Source organism: Meleagris gallopavo, chromosome 17 (genome assembly GCF_905368555.1).
Source record: "Meleagris gallopavo chromosome 17, MGAL_WU_HG_1.1, whole genome shotgun sequence".
Taxonomy (NCBI): Eukaryota; Metazoa; Chordata; class Aves; order Galliformes; family Phasianidae; genus Meleagris; species Meleagris gallopavo.
In genome coordinates, this window is record NC_139420.1 from 9978786 (window position 1) to 10003198 (window position 24413).

Genomic DNA, 24413 nt, shown 5'->3' on the forward strand with positions numbered 1-24413 from the left:
CCACAAACAGTGGATGCAGGCTTGTCATAAGAATGGGGGGAAAAAACCCAACAAACTACACAGTTTATTTTTGCAGATGTATTGAACTCACCAAGGGAAATGCCAGCAATCCTTCTGAACTCATGGAACTCAACTCCTTCTTGGAAATAGGAAAATTTGGAGGCAAGAAGTATCGCAAACAATTCCTATGCGGGAAAGAAAAAACAAAGCTGGAGTTTGAGCCTGAAAAAGTAAAGGCTGCAGCAGCTCACAAGGAACACTGTGAACTCACCGAAGGATCTGAACTAGTAAGTCTACTGTTTCTTGGCCACTGCTAGGACCTGTAGTGTCTGGTTCAATTCCAACACATTCTGAGATAGAAGGTTCAGCCACAACAACCTCCTCTTCCTGCTGTGTGTCTGGACTCTGGTACTCTGGAGAGGGAGGCTTCATCAATCTCACATCCTCACTACCCTTTTCTACCCTGAGAAGAGGAAAAAGAAAAGAAAGGGAAAATCAGATATATTTATCTACATCAGTCACACCCGAAACACTTAACAGCTTCATCAGAACATATCTGTCACTGAGACCTCTAGATCACACAACAGCTGCCTCCATGGAGCATCACATTCAAGTGATGAGCAGATTGTACTGAATTTGTTGTGTTCACTCTTTGCAAAGCAGCTGAACGGTCCTGAGTGCACACACACTCCCTGACATGACTGCAATGTATTTCTGTCTTCAGTATCTATGTAAGTAAACCAGAGTCTTCCTCTTGAAAGCACAACAAGCCTCCAAAATGCAGTAGCTGAAGATAGTTACCAGCGATCTCTTGGAGTGGTGTCTGTAGGAACATAATCAAACTTCACCTTCCAGCGTGTGGCACGTTTGCCTATTTCCACAGCTGTGACACGGCCTGTGAACCACTCCTTGTTCACACGGACCTCCACGTGCAGCCCTTTGTCTGAAAGGAAGGAGACAGTAAAGATGTTGGCAAGTATTCAGACGCTGGAGGTCACATTCTGCTTTATCTTTAGAGAAGGCAGCCACTGGGAGCTAACCTAAAACTGTGACAGTTGCTTCAAACGGTAGATGAACCCTAAAAACATCACTATCACAGAGCTGAACTTCTATTTAGAAACATTCATAGGCAAGCAAATGGCATGGCACTCTCAGACACTGTTTCTGCTGTATCTGGGCCATATGACATGCTGTTCAGGCTCATATTAGACTAGGACAACTTCCCATGGGTTTCTACTGGGTCACTTTCCATTCAGGATCTTGGGAACAAGCTGCAGAAATTAACTGGTCTGGCAGAAGGTGCAATAGCATCTTTGCTAGAGGTCTCTCAGCCCCTCTTCTTTAGAAAGCTCATTAACGAAATGACATATTTAACCAGTGAAACACCTCTTTTTCACTGTATCGTGAGTTCATTTCTCACCTTTCTGAGCTTCCTTCAGTTCTGCCACATCTTCCTCCCCTGCACTGTCTGTGAGCTACAAGCAAAGTGAGGTCAGATTAGATGTCTGCTGACAAGATTGCAAACACTTGACAAACACCTTCTGCTGCAGAATCTTGTGCACTCTCACCTCTACCACCACCTCACTGGGATCTTTCTTCTCCTCTTTCACTGCTACAAATTTGCCTCGTTTTGTCCTCTCCTTCTTGCATTCCACTTCCTCCTCAGACAACTCCTCAACAGTGTGTACACTCCTCTTCCTGGGGGTGTAGGCCTGAAGGAGGCAAACAAGGTCCGGCTGTACCTCAGATATGTTATAAAACAGAATTTATTCACCAAATATTTAAAAAAACAAACAGGAAAAAACAAAAAGCCCCACCAACTCAGCGTACATATCTTCACTATTCAAGGTTGCCATATGATAATAGGAGCCCTCAAACCCTGCTGCTCCATTACTTCTTTGTGATGTGACACAGCAACACTGCAGAACAGCAGGTAAGGAGCTGATGGTTTTCATCCCACTGAATCTCACCTGAGGTGATTTGACAGTGGCAGATTTCTTTGGTGTTGACATCTTGGCAGTTTTTGAGTTGGGTGTCTCACGTGGGCTTCTAGGGCTCTGTGGGACAGCAGAGTAGGGTTTGGTTGGTGTAGTTGGTTTGGCAAGAGTCTTTGAAGTGCTGTTATATTTTCTGGCTGTCACAGCATTGTGGTGCATCTTGGAAGTGCTGGCCTCCTCCTTGGAGAGAATGCTTGCCAATCTGGGAGTGTTAATATTTGCCCAAGCTGAAGAACCCTTTTTCAGCTGACTGACAGACTTGAAAGGAGGTGTAAGTGGTGGTGGTCTGCTGGGAGCATTCTTGATGACGTCAGGTAAGGGAGGAGATCGTGGGCGCTGAGATCGAGTCACTGGCTGGGTGTTCTAAAACAGATCAAGGTATATAGAGAGAACAGACAGAAAAGTCAGGCTCTGAGCTAAGGGCAGTGCAGAAGAGTAGCCTACGCTCTAATTGGGTGATATCCCAATTACCTCCCCTGCAGGCCGTGTGGTCACTTCCAGAGGCAGCTTCTTTAAGTCAGCTTGAGATCGAATCGTTGTGGTTTTCTATTAAGGAAAGAAAACCCAGAAAGTTTACCTTTAAAAGCTACACTAACCCAGCCTAGCAAACTGTTTGCTCATTTCAAAAAAGATCAGTAATTGTAAAGAAGGCACTTTCTGCTGTCTCTCAAGATCAGGACACCAGCAGTCAACTCCCACCTTCCTAACAGGAAATGAGACTTGAGGTATTTTATTAAAACAATCCCACCCAATGACTGTGACACAGCACACGCAGTATTAGAGGCCATTACTCAGCATCATCTGCTTGCACCAGGTCCCTCAAAGCCTGCTGTGCTTAGTGGGAAACCTCCAGGTTTACCTGCAGTGCTTCCAGTTTTTCCTGCTGCTGGCGGATTTTCTCTGACAGTTGTTTCTGCTTTTCCTCCTGTGATTTTGAGTCTTTCTTCAAGGCTCCTAGTGGTAATTTTTGCTTCTGCTCTGGAGCTTCACACCTACCACCAAAGGAATGCAAGACAACTTCAGTACAGACTGCAGAATCTACTCCTCTCTCACTTGCAGCACTGTTCCCATCTGTAGCACTAAAACCCCTTTTTCTTTCTGCAGTAACCACAATCCCAGAGCTGTTTTCTCCCTGGGAAATGCATGTTGTAAGGATCAAAAGCACTGCTAATAAACCAAGCCATTTACACTGGGAATTACCAGTTCAAAGTCCTGGAGCCATATTAAATGAAGTCTGGGGATAGGCCAATACAAAGATGGGTAACCATTTGACTGCATGAACTATTGGTACAATCATATTTCCCAGTGACAGTGCAGAAAGCCCACAAAGGAACTTAATTTCACAGAAGCACAGAATGGTTGAGGTTGGAATGGACCTTCTGGAGGCCATCCAGTCCAACCCTTCTACTCAAGCAGATGCCTAGAATAGGTTGCCCAGGACCATGTCCAGATGGCTTCTAAGTATTCACAAGGAGGGAAACTCCAGTCTCTCTAGGCAGCCAGTGCCAGAGCAACTCTCGTGGTCAAAGCGTTTCCTGATATTCAAGGAGGATCCTTCTTTATTTCAGTTTGTGTCCATTGCTTATCACAATGCAACACTGCTTCTCTTGCTTGCAGCACTCTTCCTGATGCAGCCCAGAACACCACAGGTCATCTTTGCACGATGCCAGCTCATGTTAAAGTTGGTGCCCACCAGGACCCCCAGGTCTTTTCTGAACAGCTTCCTTTCAGCTGGACTCTCCCACCATTCCCTGGTGCCTCAGGCTGTTCCTCCCCAGGTGCAGGACTCTGCAATTCCTGCTGAATATCATGAGGTTCCTATCAGCCCACTGCACCAGCATGTCCAGATCCCTCTGGAGGGCAGCACAACCCTTTGGCAAAAGAGCCACTCTTCCACTTTTGCATCACCAGCAAACTTGCTGAGAGCACACACTAATTTGCCATGTTCACCTGTGTGTCAGCACTAATTAGTGTGTCATAACTACTTGGTTAGACTGCAAGCACAGCCCACAGGTGTACCATAGAGGTACAAACTACTGTCTGTCTCTAGAGCTATTCCCCCCAAAAAACTCCTGACCATAAATATGCAAATAAGGCATTATTTTTATTAACTGATTCTTACCTATTTTGTTCAGGATCAGGATTCATAGAGCACACCCAACTATCAGGGTAATTCTTCTCTACTGAACTCAGCTGGAATGGGAGAGTCCTCCATTTCAAGCATACATCTGTTAAAGTAAACTCTTTGCAAGTCAGAAATGCACAGCTTGAGGTACACAATCAAGTTCTTTCTATAGCACTTCTCAAGCTTATTTAATGCCCAAGGACCACATCTATTTCCAAAACATATTCAATGACAGTTAAGACTAGTGGCAAAATACAGATGTACACAACATATACCTCCACTTTGAGGAAGACCTCAAATCTGGTAAACAAAGCAACCGTAACAATAATCTGATGAAGCCTGGCATCAACTGATACTTGGCACTTCACTGCTACAGTGACAGCACTTACAAATGGAGCAGCCCATCCTGAAATCACTGCTCATCTCAGGAGGCAGGCTGTCTCTTACTGGCACCAACACTCAAGAACTCAGAGATATAACCACTAAAATTAGATAATGTAATAGATTTTAGATGAGTCAGATGTACTGCGTTTGGTTTTTAGGACACTGCTGGACTACCAGGAAACCAACATCTTAAAAAATTAATAAAAGACGAGCATTTTTAAATCAGGTTCTGGGAGGACCTCACAAGCCATGGCAAATGTCAACAGCAAAGATGATGAAGAATAACAGGAAAGCTCCTCCTATGTGCGAAGAAACTGGAAGATACTGAGAAAACCATCTAGGGAGGAGAGCATGACAAAACAGTTCCAAAAGATTGGCTCTATGTTCCTTGCTACATCCTCATTCCCAGTTCCCGTGGGAAAATGGCCATGGGAGTTTGGTGTCCCTCTATGAAATGAGGAAGTGGTTATGTTGAGATCTCCCTTCTCCCAGCTGGAATAAGGGCTTAGCCAGAGCGACTCAGCAGTGCACAAAAGCGAAGCTAAAGAGATGACTACAAATGGGTCCCTTCTGTGCTATATTCAGAGCTGTTTAATAGGCTGGTGCATCAGAACACAAGGCACTTGGCTGCTCTCCATTGCTTATGGGGAACTTTGAGATCTTATCTGCGTTCGGATGGGTGACTTTGGTCCCCCACTTCCTATGACATTTCTAAGCCCATTCTCAACTCTACTGCTAAGTACATCTGTCCTGTTCTGTAAGGCTGCCTGAAGAACATCATGATCAGCACACTATGCAGGACCAAAACCTTATTTTAAGACATTTAAATATACCAGCAGATGCTGGGTAAAAGGCAGAGGGAACTCAGAGAAGGAGACAAGCCCTAGCAGGGAACCACGATAGAGGAGTTCGTCTCAAACCTCCTCCCATTTATCTGTCCCCAAATTGCAGCCAGGAGTTCCCTCCCCACGGAGGAGCAGCCTCCTAACTGCACTGCTGACACGCACCGCACTGGATGGTGGTAGGGATCTCCATGGCTCTGCGGCGTTTGTAGCGCAGTTCACTGGATGGAGGCTGGTTCCAGTTTGCTGACAGATAACCAAACTCATCCCAGAACTTGATGATACCCTTCTGGGCTGGAAAACAAACAAGCTTCCATTCAATAGGGAGTTATAATCATAAAAATCATCACAGTCACTCTTGGTTGTCCTCTCCCTTAGTTCCCTTCCAGCCAAAGTCTCCCCCTCATACCCCTGGAAACTGTAAGCTTCATTACCTATAGCTACATCCTTCCAGTACTGAGCTAAATGCTCTCCCATGGCCTTCAACAAGTGTCGGAATTCTTTGGCATCAGCAAAGTCTTGTTTATTATGAGTTGGCTCCAGAACCAGATAGGGCACATCCACGACACCGACTACTCCACCACACGCCCTGCAAGAGGAACACACAGTCAGGAACAGCATTGAACTGGTAGATCATTGTGCAGACAAACAGCACAGAGAACAGCTGATGGCACACACACAGTCACACACGTGCATTCTTGCAGCAGGACTGTTCTGAAGTTTATCAGCTTTCTAATTCAGACTTGAGTTGGTATGGAGAGAACTCATTGTTAGTTGGGAAAACATGGAAGTACTGGGAAATGTTCGAATGTGTGTTATTTGTCAGAATCCAAACTAAAGGTTGAGAAAATGAAAGTCTCATGCTCACGAGGAATGATTAATGCAGAAAAAGATTATTGGAAGGCCTAAGTTACGTGTAAGAACATGCAAAAATATTGCTGAAAAATTTCCAAAAACTCACATGCCACCCTCCAGCTGCGGGCCCACCTTCTCATACATCTTTATCAGTCGACTGCAGTTATAAATGAACATGCCATCCAACTCACGCTGCTCAATATTCACACCAAAAATAAAATTCAGTTCTTTCGGTTCCTTCAGTGCCCTGCAACAGAACGAAAGAAAGGAGTTCTAAATATTTTGTTCTAATTTCTAAAAGCCAGAAGTTTTGTTGAGCGTACGTTGCATCTGAAGATGAGTAAAGCACAAAGACTTCGCAGTGCAGACATCAATTCAGGCTGAATATTACTTGTTGAGGCAATCTAATTATTCATTTGGATATCCTTTCTCCTATGGGAATGGATTTTTGGCTTGTATATCAAATCTGATTTTTAAAATACTCCAGTAGAGCAGAGTTTTATGAATACACTGGTAGGCACAGACCCATCCTCTCCTACAGCACCTTGGTTTGTATCTTCCAGATGCAGCTCCCTGTGCTGCTATCCCTACAAAACTACAGTCTCAACAGTCAGATTTTTGGAAGTTTCTCCAAATGCCAAGTTTTACAAGGTTTGAAACACCGAGTTTGAAAGCTGCACAACACTACTAACAGCTTCAGAAGAGCTTTTGGTTTTGTGTTTTTATTCCTGGCAATGTCAGGTTGGCAATTTGTACAATTTCTGACTTCTTTATGCAGCTGAGAACTTCACCAGAAGTGGTCTTAAGTACGTTTGTGAGCACATCCAGATTTCTCAATCTGAACCAGCAGATTCCTATTCCAACCCTATCAGGAACTGCATCTCCTGCAGTGCAGAAAGCCTCGAGAGATTTAGGTACCCCTGTTACAGAATCAAACAAAACCCACACATTTTACAAAACTATTCTTCTTTAACAGATTAAAACAGATTCCACAGCTTTCATGAAACCCAGATGAAGGGGTTTTTGTAATGAGGATACGTTAGTTTCAGGCTGAAGGTATCACAAACATAAGGCAAAAGGTTTTAACCTTTACCTAGCGTTGTCTGTACCGCTGTCCTGCCTTACACACACTTGCATTGCGCCAGGGAGGCTTTTTCAGTGCTTAATTCCTAGAGCAGAATCACTGAATGAATAAGGTTGGAAAAGAGCCCTAAGCTCACCAAGTCTGACCACCAACCACCACCACCACTGAACCACAGCCCTCAGTGCCACGTCTGGTAGAAGATGCTTGGAATTCTTTCTGATAATCTGCTGGCTGTTTGCTACCACTATCAGATACTGAGAGAACCTGAGTTGTGCATTCACGAGCATGACATAGTGGTAACCCGTAGTTCTAAGACTGGAGTCCAGCTTAACATTTAAGCTCCTCAAAATAAATCCCAGAAGCAGATTCATTTCATGTCTGTTTTCAGTTTTCTTGAGGTCACCTTTGCCTTCACACAGACATATATATATATATATATATATACAGCCTTTCTTGGAAACAGAAGCTCCCACAGGGCCTCTAAAGGGACACAAGAGACCAATATGCCTCAAAACCTCCTCTTCTGCTGTTGGCTTCTGAGGGTCCCTGGAGAAGGATGTAAGGCCTTGAATTTCAAGTGAAAAGGTGCACTCTCCTACAGGATAGGAAGGGCATCTCCTTATTTTTATCAGAGAGGACACGAAGTCAAATTATGACCCAAATAATGAAGAACTAAGTGTTTGCTTAAAGCCCAGCCAATCCTATTATTAGGTGTAGTTGTCCTATGTGCTGGATTTATGACCTGACCTTACGCACAGGCTTTGGGAACCAGAAAGAAGAACACACACTAGTCTAGAACTGGCTGCACACTTATTCATCCTTGCTCAGGAGCAGAGCAGCTGAGCCTACACAGGAGTCAGGAAAGAAAGCTGTTTTCCCTGTTGTCTGATGGTCGTCACATCTGTTTTCCCCATCACCGCATATTTGAAACCTGACTATAACTCACACTTAAGCACGAAGAGCTGCTGAAGAAAGTCTGGAATTTCTCATTTCCAAATAGACAACAAAGGCCATACAGAAGCTAGCTTCTTTATTTTAAGATCAATGTCTGTTGTTCAGCTCTTTTAAAGGAAAAGCATTTTGCCCACTGAAAGGAAGGCTGGTCCACTGACAAAGTTATACTTTGATATACATTATCTGTGTTCTCAAAACTAAGAATAAAAAGACAAACTTTACATGCACAATTTAGATGGAAGCTGAAGATCACAGCTCTACCACTTTTGAATTAAAATGCATTAAGTTCATTTCTGGCAACAAGTGTGGGATAGTCCTGACCCAGGCAGGGATGTAAATTAGCATGCAAAACAAACAGCTAGGAACAGAGACTTGGTACATACAAATCCCTAACCAGGCTCACCATCAGCCTTTGCTTTAAGTAATCAGCCTTTATGTTTATCAGCCTTTACTTTGAGAGATTAAGTTTTCTGTTAGGATTTGTGAAAACTCCTCATTTGTGAAATGCATATGAAAAATATGCAGAAAACTCGTATATAAAGAGTTAATTATTCCCATTACTCTATCAGTAGCAAAGTTAATTGTAGCCTGAGCTAAGTTATAACAATATTAGGAATTGATGGCAAGGACTGCAATAGAATTCAACAAGCTTTGAGGAAACACCTCTGCAACTCCAGCAGCCATTTCACTGTCAGTTCATAACGTGTGTTTGTTTCCCTGAATCTTAAATGCAAATGGATAAGCAAGAAAATGAAAAAAGCTGATGTTAGAAGAAGAAAAAAAAACTATTTTCAAATACTTTTTTCAGGAACTAAGAGGGGAACAGAAGCAATCCAAAGAGCCAACCCAAGAGCCAACCCAACCCCCAGCGCACACAAACACGATGCCCACACGAATTTAAGCTCTGAGATGAACTTTTCACTCTATCACATGAAGTAAAGCAGGAGAAACATTGGAGCATGTGGAATGAACAGGCTGAGAAGATCAGAGCTTGCAGCTGCCTCGTACTCACCGCTGCTTTGCTTCTTTAATCCTCTTCCTGACGTCGGCCTCCCGGCGCATGGTTATGGCTGAGTTCTGCACCTGACGTAACATCACCTGCCAGCACAGTAAAACTGCTGCTGTGAGATCCAGGAACACTCAACTCCTGAGTTTTTTCTCCCCCCTCTTCAAAAAGATCTCACAAATCTTCCAAATGTAAAGAATTCACCAGCTGTGCCGGGCAATAATTAGCACTCCCAAACATATAGGGCTGTGCCAGTTGCTGAGTTGCTTAAGCAGCTACACAGCTGCTCAGAAGGAAGCATCCAAATGTAACTGTCAATGCAACCAAAGCCATAGGGTGAAGGGCAGGACACAAGAGGGAAATAGCTGGGATACTCCAATGCTGTATTTTTTGGTAGTTGTCATTAAGGAGTAATTTTAAGCTCGGGCCACTTGCTGCACCACCTGGCAGCTCCCTCCCAGCTCAGCCTGCCCACCTCTCAAAGCCCACAGGGCTGCAGCTTCCTGAGGTACCAGCAGAAGGAAACAAAAAGAACTTTCTAACAACAGTTCAAGGAAACCGAGGATCAAACTGCAAGAGCAGTAAGAGAGAGGATCCAAAAGAAAGAAAATAAAATCCCAACAGTTCTACTTTTTTTCCAGTACTTTGCGTTCCCTCACACTCAAAAGAGCACCAAAGCACTTTCACAGTAAAACTCAAATATTGGCAGGGGATCACCTGCCAACTGATACATATTGAAAGATGTGTGCACTGGAGTATCAGCATGCTTCCTGCTCACTGGGGCTGGAAAACAGACACGCTTAAGCACGTCCTGCAGTGATGACACCGCTGATGACTGAGCACTGCTGACACCTTATCTCCAACAGGTCACCAGCTGCTCCCCTCACGTACCCAAGTGCTAACAGCAGGTGCTAAGCAGTTAGTTCTCCCATCCAAAGCCACGGTTCTGAACCTCTCCCTCAGTGCCCAACACACCCAGCTTGGCAGAAAAGCAGGACTCACCCTGGACTCCCGTGTAAGGTCTCCCCCGAGGCGCAGCTCAAACGCACGGGCTTTGCTCTCTGCCTCCCGAGCCTTCTCCTCCGCTGAAACACCACGAGAAAGAACAGCATTAACCAACATCACCATCATCAGTCACCCGGTACAGACAGCACACAGCACGGCATTCAGCTGGGGCTAACAGATTTGCAGGGATGGCCTGTGCTGGGTTACCTGGACAGGGGAGAGGTGACAAAGTAACACAAAAAGGTACAAAAGAAAAACGTTACATACGAGATGATCATTAACAAACCACCTTAAATTTGGTCAGAGGTCACAGTCAACGCTGTGAAAGCACATCTCAAGGAAGGAAATCACAGAAAATTGTGCATGTTCACTATATTTTTCCTGGAAAAAATGTTAATCTGTGCTATACACAAAATGGGACACAGAAAACCTACCATTATGTCCAATGCTCTTTGCATACACAAATGTTACCACCTAAAAGAACTTCCTCTTCCCACCTCTTTTACACATTACCAACAAGAGTGCATGCCAGCTGGCACACATTGCCCCATACACCCACCCACTTCAGATCCATTCAACAAATTTCATTTTAAGCAGAGAAATTCCTTCCTAAAATGGAGACACAAACAGCTCTTGCAAGTTAGCAACGCATACCTTGCATCTGCATGCTCTCCCATCCAAAAGCACATTGGCTATGATCCTCTAATACCTCCCTTTCATGTCAGAAAGCTGTTGTGCTTACAGCTGTATGGACAAAGAACTCGCTGTTTGGAACACATCTCTTTTCTCCATCCCACACACTATGAGGCCCCATGGTAAATGTGGACTGGCAAGTCATGCCCTGTTTGGGCAGGGGATGCCTCCAGCTGCAGCTGCCACCTGGACCATACATCTCACGGAGTTATTTTGGCTGCTGATGCAGAACTGTGTCAGCTTATGGGAGCAGAAATTGCTGAGAGAGTTACTGTAGAGATTTCTAACAGGAATAGATCGATATATATAAAAATGTACACACAGAAACGTTTGCATGCACAATCACTAGAAGAAAGGATGAGATATGCAAGATGAAGCAAAATGTCACACAATAGGATCTTGGAGACAAGCAGCATCTCTCCAAAAAACAATGCTGTCTTTCCAACCAGAAAGAATCCAGATGTTGGAGGGAGCACCTGCTGAGTGGTCACCACTATCCTCAGTGCTGGGTCAGAATTACATGTGGAAATGCACAGCTGCAGTGCATCCAGCTATGAGAATGGGTCATCAGCTTGCTTAGACCATGGAAGGTCACCTTTCCTCTCTTCTCTGTGTTGTGTTGGAGTTCTGTTACTCTAGCTCCCACAAAAGCACACTCTGAGGGTCACAGTAACTTTATCAAGCAAGGAACAGCTTAATTGCATTGTGTGATAGACTGAAGTCACCCAGTGCCCTCACAGTGCACCTACAGCTTGGCTAAACAGGAAAACACAGACATCTGGAGACAGCTTAAAACACATCTGCTTGAATATTCCATTTGTATCTAAGCCTGGATTGTAGCAGCAGGCAAACTAAGCACAGCCAGGTCTGAAGGGAAGAATGGAGAGTTGCCTGTCCATAAGGTGTTGTCATTGCTTTAATAAAGCAGGCATCTTAGGAGGAATGGCTGACAGGGCACAATTCATTTCCAGGTGCGAGAGCAGAGGGTCTGAAACCCACATGCCCATAGCACACAGAAGTTAAGAGCCAGCATTCATGTCTTCCAAGGAGAGGAATGGCATGGCACACCAACAGCACTGCCAAGCTATGCACTGGGCACTCCAGCACGCTCAGGAGAAATGTAAAGCTCAGAACACAGCTCTTAATGACTTTTGATATTGGACTTCTACATAACTCTTCACCTTTTCTATTTGCTTGCTTTCCAGAATGATCTCTTGAAACTACAAAATGGCAATGCCTCAATGAAGTTTCCTGGAACAGCTGTAGAGGTCCATCTGGTCGCTGAGGGATGTGGGTGCTACAGCTCATCACAGGAGGCAGAAAAGTTGGTTTCTGAGAGAATGAGGAGTTTTTTCCTCATCTTTAATATCAGCATGTCTCTATTTCTGGACTGTGATACATATAGGATGGTGTGCATCCTCAGAGAAAACAGACTGGAAATAAGGAAAAATCAATCTTCTCTATCAACAGCAGAAAGAGAGCCCTTGGTATATGGAACAGAATATTAAAGATGAAGCTGATTTTCCCAAAAGCAAAGAAATGAGATCCATTCCACTGCAGCTGAGGTTAATGCTATGAGAACGTTTTAGCCCTGAAGACTTAATGCAGAACAAGGTCTGATGTTCGCCTCGAGTTTTCAGCATGTTCAAAGCTCTTTGTTTAGCACTTATTTCACTCCAGGAGAAAGTCAAGTGCTTTGGTGATGAAGGTGAGTTTATGTTTCAGTGCTGATAGCCATTTCAGTGCCAGTATCTGTTCTTGGCACTGGGACACTGAATGGCAGCATTCCTCACTGGCAGTGCACTCGAGCTCACCTTTCAAAAGTCATGAAGGCCTCATGTAATGCTGCAAGAAAGAAACCTTTCCAAATCATGGTATCTGCAAGCTTCTGGAGCAGAATGCAAGTCTGCTGAACGCCTGCTCTGGCTACAGGCCTCAATCTAAAAAAATTCATCTATGAGGACAGAGGCACAGGATAAACTGCTTGAACTTCACGATCATACTTCATAAAGGAACAAGAACAGAGAATTAGATCTTTTTGCTGCTTTGGGCAGGGTCAAAAAATCACACTGCTGTTATGAGTGCGTATGTTGAACGTGGTACTGTCTCTTCCTCACCATAATCATCTGATCTGCACAAATATATCTGCATAGAGCAGCTCTTAAGACACACACCTCTGTAACATCAGGTTTTTATTTATGAAACCAGAAGACACAGGTTAATACAACTCCAAAATACCCTCAACACTTTGGGTTTTCCCCACCAGGAGCTGCAGGAAAGGATTTATTAAATTTCATACATTTTGCATAATTAAAAGCTACATTTGTAGCTTATGTGCTTTCTATATGTTGAGTACACAATATTTTCAAGTATGGATTCTCCTGTGGACAAGATTAATAGCAAGATGGACAAAAGGTAATCTTGGAGCACATGAAGGACATAAATAAAACATCAGGATTCTGTTGCACACCCTTATCACTTGATGCCTAATAGAACAAAAATCTGTTGTTGAACAACTTCAACAGGGAATTAATCCAAGAACAGAACTGTGAGATAACAAACACAGAGGGCTTGAGCTAGAGCAAGGGAGAGCTGTGTGCCCTGAGGGTTATTACATGTATTCCCTAGAGGAAAGGCTCTTCAGAAATAATATAAATCCCCTCCATTGCACAGAAGCAAGTCTCAGTCATCCTTAGCAACTAGTTCCTTGAGCAACCATGGTGATCTCAGAAACTAACAACTGCAGGTGATGTTCAGTGAGACAGCCTCGTCCTTCCCTCTGCTACAGCAAAATCAGGATGCCTGCATAGGCACCCCCAGGACTCACCTATCCTCGCCATGTGCTCTGCTTTCTTCACCTCTTGCTCTGCACGAGTCTTGAAACGATTTGAAGTGTATTTGTACATCCTGTGATGATGAAAACATCATCAGCAATCTCAGCAGAAAGGTCAAAGCAAGATTTCATCACTTTTTTTAGAAAATAAAGTCATCACATGCTACTCTATTTTTTTCCCCCCCAACGGATACACAATAAACAGAGGAGGTTTATGAATCAGTAACTGAGCATTTTGGAAGTACTCAGGCCATACCTTTAAGTCATAGATGCTCTAGCAGTAACTGCAGCTACATCATTCCCTTCTACATTACACAGGGGAGGTGTAACAAATTCCATATTCTTGAAAGGAATCCAAGATTAAGGAGAACAACTTCTTCAGAAGGGAAAAGAGTACTGAACACATATGTAAAACTTCTCAAACAAACAAACAAACAAACAAAAAACAACTTCCACTCCAGATAAATAATCATTCCTTTCTCCTGCAAATAACAACGTGCAGTTTCACAGCATGCACCTCCCTCCAGGCAGAGTTAGCTCAAAGCCTGTAAAGCAGCATAGGAAGTGTCTGAACACAGCTTCAAATTGCAGCTTTTAGATTTCAGGACACTTCTGATTTACTACCTTGTAAAGTGTTATTGAGTTGCAATGGCTTGTTTTACCTTCCATATACAGTGCAACATGTCAAATAACCACATTAGGAGAGGCAGAGTCAGGTATTGGGTTGTGCAATCTCCTCAAACCTACTTGAGGATGATCTAAGCTACCTGGAGCCAAGAACCAGAACGCATTCTGAAAAACACAACTGCTGTCAACACGTTGGCATAATTAAATTACATCATCCACATTCTGCCTTGCATTCCTGGGTGAGAGGGAACAGGGTGAAGCTGAATGATCTCAACAAATTATTCTTAAGGAAGGAGGTTATGATCAACAGCTCTATGTCCAGGTGAAGGCTGGTGACAAGGGGGGTCTCCCTGGGGTCTGTCCTGCAACCAGTGCTCTTCAGCATCTTTATCAGTGACACAGGCAGTACCTCAGTAAGTCTGCTATAGAAACCAAACTAAGCAGTGTGGTTGATATGATAGAAGGAAGAGATGCCATCCACAGAGACCTGGACAAGCTTGAGAAGCGGGCCCACATGAATGTAATGGGGTTTAACAAGACCAAGTGCAGAGAGTTGCAGTTGGGTCGGGGCAATCCCAGCCAAGCATAGAGAAAAACTCCTTGAGAGCAACCTTGCATAGAAGGATCTGGGGGTTCTGGTGGACAAGAAGCTGGATGTAAGCCAGCGGAGTGTCCCTGCAGCCCCATCTCTGGAACTGCTCTCAGTCAGTCTGGATGGGGTTTTGGACAGCCTGGTCTAGTGGAAAACATCCATGCCCACAGCAGGGAGGTTAGAAGGAGATGATCTTTAAGACTGCTTCCAATCCAAGCCATTCTATGATACAAAGAGAAGTACTTGGGAAGATCACAGACAGACTGCTTCACCAAGCAAGGTACACCTCCTCCTTTACAATCCAGAGAGGCAGACTAAGCTGCCACCCCAGCTCCACTCCCACCTTCCCCACTGCTCCCTGCAGTTATTTGCAGGAATGTTCAATAGCCCAAAAGCAAAACAAAGAACACAGATTTGGTTCCAGATAAACGGTCCCAGAGACTGAACAATTCCAGAAAGAAGAAACCACCCAACCATTATGTTTTGCTTTATTTTGCAAAGCCAAATGGCTTTGGCTACAGCCAGGAAAGCTCACACTCAAGTGGTGGGAACAGATATGCATTGAGAAGTCTGACAGACAAGAAATCCACACTTTCCTGCCTTCAAAATGTTCGTTACAATCATCCTACAGTGTCCTCATGAAGGAAACTCTCTTGCACGTGGTACAAGAATAGCACACAGTTCACAGAGACAGCCAAGGCAAACAAAGCAGCATGCAGTGCTACTGCAGCCACCAGCACCTGATGCCTGCTGAGATCATTGCTTGCTCAAATAGCAGGCATATAAGCTAACGTGTAGAACAGCCTGCTTACTTCTAGCTGCATGTACTGTGCTGCAAAACAAGTTGAAACAGTGACTGTGGGAGGCAACAGATGAAGTAACTGTTCAAGAGATGAAAGCAGCTTCCAGGGTGGGTGGAGCTGCGGCATCACACCTATAAATGCTGCTGAAAGATCTGCACAAAAGCAACTTGCTCCTGACTCCTGGATATCACAGGTTCCAGAAAGGTTGTATGAGGCCTCACTGAACTCTAGTAAAGGGTAGAATATATCCAGAGCTGTTTTGTAAGGAAAAACTGCTTCCTCAGCAATCTTGGATCTCTTTCTCCCACCTGAATGGGAGGAACACATTGGTAGCTGATTTTACAGCCCACAGCATTCAGGAAGGACAAGTGACAAAAGAACAACAGATGTCCTACTCAGAACATAAGCTGTTATTTTTGAAGGAGAGCAAAACAAAGACTGCAAAACCCAGATTTGCACAATAAAGGCATTTAAACACACTGAGGACCATTATAGATTTCCATTCTTTGTTCTGTAACATAAAAAAAATTAACCTGCAGACAAGTCACTGTTAGATGATCTTCCTTCAGAGATGAAGACAAAGTTACTGCCCTACAAATGGGAGAGAATTCACTGCCTTCAGCAGGCAACCCTCCTTAGCAAATCTTGAGACCAGAATGGTCCAATGCAGAGCAAGAAGTGATCATTTCAAGCAGAAAGACACCTGGCCAAAAGCTCACCAAGGATGTAAAAAGACTACAATCAGGATCAGTTCTTAGCTCACCATCAAGTAATGGCCTGCTCTTAGCATGGCAAGCTAGTTTGTAACATGTTTTCTTAAAAATCTAGCAACAGAAATGGATAGGTGTGTCTCTACAGTGATGGATGAATGCCATTCCATTACAGTACTTAAGCAGTCTTTAATGAGGATGATATGAATAAAATTAACACTTGGGCATCGTGACTCTCCCGCAGAGATTAGCAAATGGCCCTTACGTAGAACACTCAGCACAGCATCCTTTGGGCTGTCAGCCAGGAGAACCATCACTGCCTGCTACATGCTTGTTTGCTGTCTAGAAAAGCTCAGCAGTAATCTGGCTTACACTACAGCAGCTCTGCCTCAAGTGCTACAGCATTAACTGTCCTCCAAAGGAATATTGTAACACCAGTATGCTTCCCCTCTATGCTCCTGTACAAATCAGAGTCATTTTGCAAGTCCAGGAGAGTAGCATTAAGCTGCAGACAACTCAGTAGCTAGATGGGTATGCATGAGCTCTGGCTTCAGCTCTAAAGGGACAATCCATGATACAAGCACCCTGCATTTTCAGTAAGTTCATGGAAACATGCAAATCACCAACAGCTGTAAAAAGAGGAACTCCATTCTCAAAAAGGACTGATTGACTAGCTTTCCTCTAGCAGGTCCCTCAAGAAAGAGCTATTCAAGAGAGAATAATTTCTGTTTGGGGGCCAGAGGGGAAGTGAATGAATTTTCACAACCATCCACGGCTGGCATTAGGAGTACAAGACCAGAAGGATGCAGTCCAGACACTCCAAAGTAAGACTCTCCTCTTTAGCTTTCCTTCTTCTGGACCGTGGCACGGGATGAAGCACATGGCAATCACACACAGGTAAAATACAGAAATTCAGAGTGTAAGATACTATCAACCAAGCAAACCAGGATTTACAGCAGCAAGTCATTCTGACTGCCTCTGACAGTGAAAAGGCTGGGAAGGGGGGAGCAGTAGATGCAAACTCGCTTGACTTTTCTCAGGTTTCTGACACCACTTTCCAAATTCTAATTAAAGAAGCTGAGTAAGTATGAGCTTGACAGGCAGACTTATGTAAGCTGAAAATTGGCCAGGTTCAAAGGGCCCTAATCAGCAGCTTGACAACTAACTGCAACTAGTAAAAGTACGCAGGAAGTTGATGGTGGGCCCACACTGTTAAACTCTACTGCAGCACAAAATGGTGGTGTGTTATTAAGGCACAGGGCTACCTTAGAATGCAGCCTGTGTGTGCTATCATGGACAGAGGAATACTACTGACTCTGACAGACCTAAAAACACATTCCCTTTATTCCCCTCTCATCCTCAGAACCTCTTTTTATTCTCTTTTAAGACAACTGACAGCACACCTCATCTCACTTTCAAATGTGCCACCTTTAAGGGAATTAAAAAGGAAGACAGGGAACAGTCTTTCCCAATCTCTATTCAAACCTAGATTAACCACTGATAAAAGTTAATTTTCAAAATAACTATTTCAAAGAGTTCAGTGTGGTTTCCTTTCTGTAATAATTCTAGGATGTATCTTAGGTATTTTCCTGTCCTATTAAAAATTGGAAGACCCAGGGGAACTGGAGGCCAGTCAGCTCACCTCTGTGCCTTGCAACACACTGGAGCACATCCTCTTGAAAACGATGCCAAAGCCCGTGGAAAACAAAGAGGTGATTGGTGACAGCCAACACAGCTTTACTAAGGGTAAACTGTGCCTGCCAAATTCGGTGGCCTTCTGATGGGGTTACAGCCTTGGTAAATATAGGCAGAGCATCTAACATCATCTGTCTGCACTCATACAAAGCATCTGACATTGTCCTTTGTGACATCCCTGTCTCTTATGATCTGTTTCTGTGGAGTATGATCTGTAGCTTCAATGTGGAGTTATGCAGGATACACCCAGACAGCAAAATGCTAGACCTTTTTTTGTAAGAAAGGTCCTGCACGTGTAAGCAGACTTTGGCTCTGATCCTTACCTTGGCTTGTACAAGCAGCAGGAAAGCCTCTTGGTTTGCACCTTGTGTCCATTTATGAAGATTCTCATTCTGGGATCAATGTACAGCACAGCAGCATAGGCACGGAAGGAGCGGCGCTCAGGCTTCCTGCAAGAGAGATGTGTACAGAAACTAAGCAGTTTGTTCTGCACTTCCCTGTAGGTCGACTGGGAGACACTCTCCCTATTATGACCACATACTTCAAAGATGACTCACTCAATTAATCCCGAGTAACTAATAACTCCTTCACAGTGCTCATCTTTTGTCTTTCCTCTTTCCTTCACAATTTTCCCCTCTCAATTCTTCTCCAGCTAAAAATAGCCCAGACATACTACTGTCATACAGCCTCCACTTCTGTACAAACAAAATGGAACAAGTTTCTCCATTGAAAAAACTTGTAAGATTCTTGTTTCCCAAGAAATTGCTATCTAGATTCCAAATGACCAACAGAATCACCTCCTCACGCTGATTTTCACTACCTTGTAACTTATTTTAGGCACCTACAGCACGATTAATACCTTGTTGTGTTGCCACATCAGGCATCTACTCCAAAACACTGCAAACATGCAACCTTCAACAAGTGAGTGAGGTAAAACAAAAGCTTTTTCTATTTTACCATTCAGGTGGCTTTTTTTTTTTTCCCCTCAACCTTTGTGTTCTGTAGATTTTTGTACCAAGTTGTATATTTTACATGTTTTTGCAAAACACTTACATACATATTACTGCAGCTTGAAAAGAATGTTCTGAATAAAGCTGGATAATAAAGGTCATACCTACGACCTGAACCACTTAACACCAAGTTCTACTTGTTAGTACACTTCACCTTCAGCTCATCAGGAGCATGCTCCAGCAGAACCTGCCCTGATCAAACACAGAAATAACAGCACACAGGAGAAAGCAGCTCCTTCCTCTATCAGTGGTAATCATGAAAGCTCACCATCGTGCATTAAGAGAACTGAGAATCCTATTAGGTCCCTAGAGGTCCCCAAGAGCTTTGCTGCACCTGCATACTCAGCATCAGACTAATATATTCAAACACCACAAGGGTTTAGGTCAGTTTTTCCTTTTCAGGCTACAAAGCTTCCAGAAAGCTCATTCTCCCCAATATGTGGAATAAACACCACCACCCTCTGTTGCTCCTCTAAGCTGCCCTCTGTGCACATTCTCTTTCTTCACCTGAAAGAAGGTCCAGTGGCTGCCTGCATCCACCAGCATCATCTGCTCACTGAAGCTGACCTGCACAATAACTCACGTTTTCTTGGTGTTCGTTTAACCACAAGCTAAACATTTGTTTGAGATCAGACTCATGACCAGCATCACTCTGACAAAAACCTGATACCTATAGAAAATTACACTCATAGCTGAGGGCATCCTCCCTTTATGACATTAAAGGTTATTGAGTTTGCTGCTTTGACTGAGACAAGTCAATGCAGAAATTCAGACCAAACACAAAGGTGTAGTGCCTGTGAGCTATTTGTACGCATGAACTGCAAACTGCTGAGAACTGCTCAGCACAGAAAAAGCTGCTTTTAAAAAACCACACGCACACAATATACAGTCAAACCCCAAACAACTGGATCAAAATCCAAGGGCTTGTAATATCAGTCACACTCACGTTCCCTCTGGAGGAGTTTCTGCCATCCGAATGTCTCGAGGGTCAGAAGTCACATCCAGCTCTGGCTCCCCGTTGTCCATCAGTTTGAGGTTAAAGATGATCACTAGGGTGCCTAAGCAAGCAACAAGTTGATTAGACAAATCCAACCCAAACCCCAAACCACCTTGCCCACGACCAGCACCATACATACCTTTCTCACCACGGATCTTATTGAACTGCTCCATCACTTGCTGTTCTGATGTGAACGGGGAATACTTGTAAATTAGCTCTGTCTCAATAGCAAACTTCTCCATGTTGTCACTCACAGGCTCTCGGTTCCACACGTTCCAGGTGGGCAGTGGAACAATGACCTGCAAACAGCACTGTATCAGGAGCAACCCAGACTCACCCCCCCTATACCATTTATATGGATCGATGCTGAGTGAACTCAGCCCTTTCCACAGGCCAAGAATTAGTGCAGGAGCTCTTCTTAACTTCGCAATGTTTGCATAACTGCCAGCTGCTCAAGGATCTCCCTTTCCAGCCTCCAAAGTTATTCTTCTACATCATCTAGTCTTGGAGCAAACAGCTCCAAAGCAACCTGTGAATTTCTGGCTGCTCAACATCAACACAACCCATGGCTTCTTTCATCTGGCAATGATTTATACCTAACACTAAAAAAACACAAGCTTTCATTCTTTAAAAAAAAGAATAACATCAATCTCTGCTTAACACTTCTCTTGAGCTTAAGTGTTCTTCATTTATTCTGATTTGCCTTTTTAAATTATTTTTGTATGATTCTAGAAAGGTTGTCAGTTTTCTGTTGTTTAGAACAGAAGATAGAATTATAGACTGCAGATGTACACCAAGTCCAGAGAGTCACAGAATCATAGAATGGCCCGGGTTGCAAAGGACCACAATGATCATCTGGTTTCAACCCCCTGCTATGTGCAGGGTTGCCAAGCACCAGACCAGGCTGCCCAGAGCCACATCCAGCCTGGTCTTGAATGCCTCCAGGGATGGGGCATGTCCCTTCCTTGTTCTAGAATTAAGCTCATGCCAAAACTCCTGGCTCCAGTGGCACGATGGTAGCTGCACACACCACTGCTGGCTGCCCACTGCTCCATCAATGGCTTCTTTGTGCAGCTCCCTCAGATATCACCATGAAAAATACTTCTTGACATATTGTGGTGCAAAATAAAAACTTTTCATTACTGGCCACGCTTGAGCACAGAAATACTTCCATGTTAGGGATGCAGATAAAGAACATCTGAACTGAAGGTATACAAATTTTCCATAGGTAGAATCACACTGATTTCAGCATTCATCACGTTACTTCATTACATACAAACCTCATCAATGCCTTCTTCCTCATGAAACGTCCGGGACAAGAGGAGGCAAGTCATGGTGTTATTTTTCTTTGTGAACAGGATAAAGTCTTTCCCAATCCGCATGGAACCCCTGGAGAAAGATTTCAGGCAGCACATTACAATTGGTGACCACCATTTTTTAGCAAACTAGCAGAATTTATGCAAATGCTTTAAAAAGCAGATCAAGCTATCAGTTTGCTTCCATTCTGCTCAATTATGAGAATCCAAAAGCAGGTAACAGAAAAAAATGGCTTAAAAATAGCAACGGCCCTCTCTTTCTAAATGTATCACTCCTTCCAAAAAAGCATCTAAACCTGGACATCTTACAAAAAGAACTCAAGCTCTCTAAACTCTTTCCTCTCACACTACTCACAGTTTAAAGTTGAAGTATAATGGAGCTTTCCAAACCTCATACTATGCAGTGTAAGTCCATCTGACTTGCACCAGCCAAATCTCCTAGTAAGAGGCTGCAGCGTTATTTTTGCTTCAATTTCACTATTTGTCTGACATAAACACAAAGGGTTTTTTTGTTCCTGCTTTTCACTACTTCTTCCAGCTCTGATCCATACCCCGTATCACAACATGACAACAAAACACTGCAATCATCTCAGAGCAGACCTCCCTGCTGCAGCGCATGTCCAAAGTGTTCCTGCATACCAAAACATGGCATCTTTATTTAGATTTCATCTGCATGCGTTTTTTTCCTGATAAAAGAAACATCTCAAAAAAAAAAAAAAAAAAACAACAAAACATTGGCTATCTCAGCTCTAATCTGCACAATCTCAGGAGACTGGCTGTGATTAATACCCACGATTTCAAGCCGTTCCCATACTGCCCAATTTGAGTTGACTCCGGCGATCGCTTGGCTGATTTACCAAACTGAATAACGCTGGCAGCTTCATCTGCAATGAGAGACAGAGCAAATCCAAGGTTGGTTTTCATACAAAGACTTGGATACACGTTCTAGATGTGAATACGTTTATTTATGTAGAACAGAGATTGTCATATGCAAGAGGCCTCAAGCCCAAGTCAGGTTATCACCTTGAAGTTCTGCTATCCAGCCCTGATCAATGGCACTGCCCGTATTACAAGCGTTGTACAGATGCAATTACACTGATAAAAAGAGTTCTAAGTTTCATATCAGACCAGTGCCCCCATCTGAACTGCACGAAGATGTTTTCTTTTGACTAAAAAATGTCAACGAGATCATCTGTTGTGTCAACCACAATTGTCACTGCGCTCGTAAACCAAAACCCAACCCTGGGACACTGCAGTTATTGCTGACCCCACAGACCCAGTGCCCCTCATACTAGGGTAAGTCACCCTACAAAAAACTTTTGAGTTCAGAATAAATGAATTACTTTCTCCTTGCGAATCTGAACAGAACACTATGCCAATTAACGCACCGCTATGCCAAAAGCTAATTTTTCAACTATTGCATAAAGTCGGAGTATTTTAATGATATAGGACAAAACTAATGGATATGAGAGCTTCACAGCTGAGAAGGGCTGTCATTTTTAGTTCAAGCCTTTCCATTGTTCAAGGTACAAAGCCTTTAATATCATCCGTAAGACAGAAGAATTGTCTTCCCTTTCCCCAAAGATAGCAATCAGTTCACCACAGAATTTACTAGGAGAAATGAAACGCAATTCCAGATACAAGGGAACATGAAGTGCCTTAACAGGAAGAATAGTTTAAACAGGAAAACTAACAGCAATTACATAAGGGCAATTACATGCATATACAAGCTACAAGGGAGCTTGGGACATCCCTTACCATACCCCACCACTACAAAGAGCTGGAGCCAATGGTCAGACTGGGTTTGAACATACCCAGGTTCACTAGCACTGGCAGTGAGGCTCATTGGTTTAATGAGAAATGACCAATCTGTATGTTAGAATGCTATTATCCGTGCAAATGGCATTCAGATTTAAAGCAACAAACGACAAGGTAAAAATATGAGAACGACTCTGCAACAACCTTCCTACCTCTATTCACTATGTTCACAAAGGTCTGTGGGATGTTTCAAATGCACACTCTGAAAGGATTACAGAACCTCTTTCCTTTTTCCAGCCTATAATGGTACTTTCACGCCAATGAAAGCAAACCTTAGAAGGTTATCTCATATTTGGAGGTCTGGATTTTATTTTTTATTGTGTTAGTTTTAAAACCAAGTCAGACTGATGTATATGAGATATTCTAAGAGCACATTACGAGCCCTTTTTTGCTACGCAAAAAAAGCTTTTATCAACAACTGCTTTTAAGAAGTATTTTAGAAGCCTAAAAAAGGAAGAGTAATTATCTGAGGCATTTCCTTGCTCAGAAAAGGTGAACATATGGTTTATCATTCAGCATTGGAGATTCAAAGGCACTCTGAAAATACAATTTCTCTTGGGCAGAGGAACATCAATGATGCCCTGAAGAGGGAAGTCCTGAAGGGCAAAGACATCTCTCTCTCTGCTCCAGACCTTTGGAAGATATTCAATCCTTATCCACCTCCAAACAAGGTACAAATGAAAAGTCTTCCACACTTTTTCAGTTAAGGCTCTAGAGGGAGTTTCACTTACAACTATTTTAGTCATACTGTTTTTGTCTTGTCGTGTCTTAGAGCTGCTAGATGTAAAAAACAAACTCCCTGGCAACAAAAAGAGCACTGATATGAGCTACGCCAAACAGAAAAGACAAGAAACAATTTGAAAGAATACCCTGAGCATGAGCTTTAAAACTCCAGAAAAAGAACAAGGGCTCCAATTAAAAAAACAATTCCTAATAAGAAATATTAAACACCTGAGATGTAAAAATGGGAGATGGAGTTGTTTAAGTCCTGACTGCTGTTCGTCCAGAAGTGGGACAGAAAACCCTTCTGAGTGACATGCCAGCAGATTAGGTGTCAGAAATTCTGT

The 24413-nt window shown here is 43.4% G+C and overlaps 1 protein-coding gene across 9 annotated transcripts in view; it reads right to left on the reverse strand.

Annotated features, from left to right (window-relative positions):
- MORC2 (MORC family CW-type zinc finger 2) overlaps positions 1–24413 on the reverse strand; it is a 37851-nt gene that overhangs the window by 3837 nt on the left and 9601 nt on the right. For 6 of the 9 annotated variants that reach the window (XR_014887037.1, XM_085238566.1, XM_085238568.1 and 3 more), the window contains 20 exons: positions 22322–22412; positions 21493–21601; positions 20352–20511; positions 20162–20273; positions 18529–18654; positions 13773–13852; positions 10250–10332; positions 9254–9339; positions 6310–6450; positions 5783–5937; positions 5514–5642; positions 4120–4225; positions 2857–2989; positions 2469–2543; positions 1971–2360; positions 1569–1736; positions 1421–1475; positions 802–943; positions 272–463; positions 92–185 (listed from right to left, as the gene is read on the reverse strand). Coding sequence is in view for 8 of the 9 variants with exons in the window: in XM_085238566.1 (XP_085094692.1) it covers positions 92–185; positions 272–463; positions 802–943; positions 1421–1475; positions 1569–1736; positions 1971–2360; positions 2469–2543; positions 2857–2989; positions 4120–4225; positions 5514–5642; positions 5783–5937; positions 6310–6450; positions 9254–9339; positions 10250–10332; positions 13773–13852; positions 18529–18654; positions 20162–20273; positions 20352–20511; positions 21493–21601; positions 22322–22412 (2627 nt within the window). In the remaining variant the exon portion in view is untranslated. Of the gene's footprint in view, positions 1–91; positions 186–271; positions 464–801; positions 944–1420; positions 1476–1568; positions 1737–1970; positions 2361–2468; positions 2544–2856; positions 2990–4119; positions 4226–5513; positions 5643–5782; positions 5938–6309; positions 6451–9253; positions 9340–10249; positions 10333–13772; positions 13853–18528; positions 18655–20161; positions 20274–20351; positions 20512–21492; positions 21602–22317; positions 22413–24413 lie in introns of those variants that run through there. The other 3 variants (XM_085238567.1, XM_085238565.1, XM_085238569.1) reach the window with 2 other exon arrangements.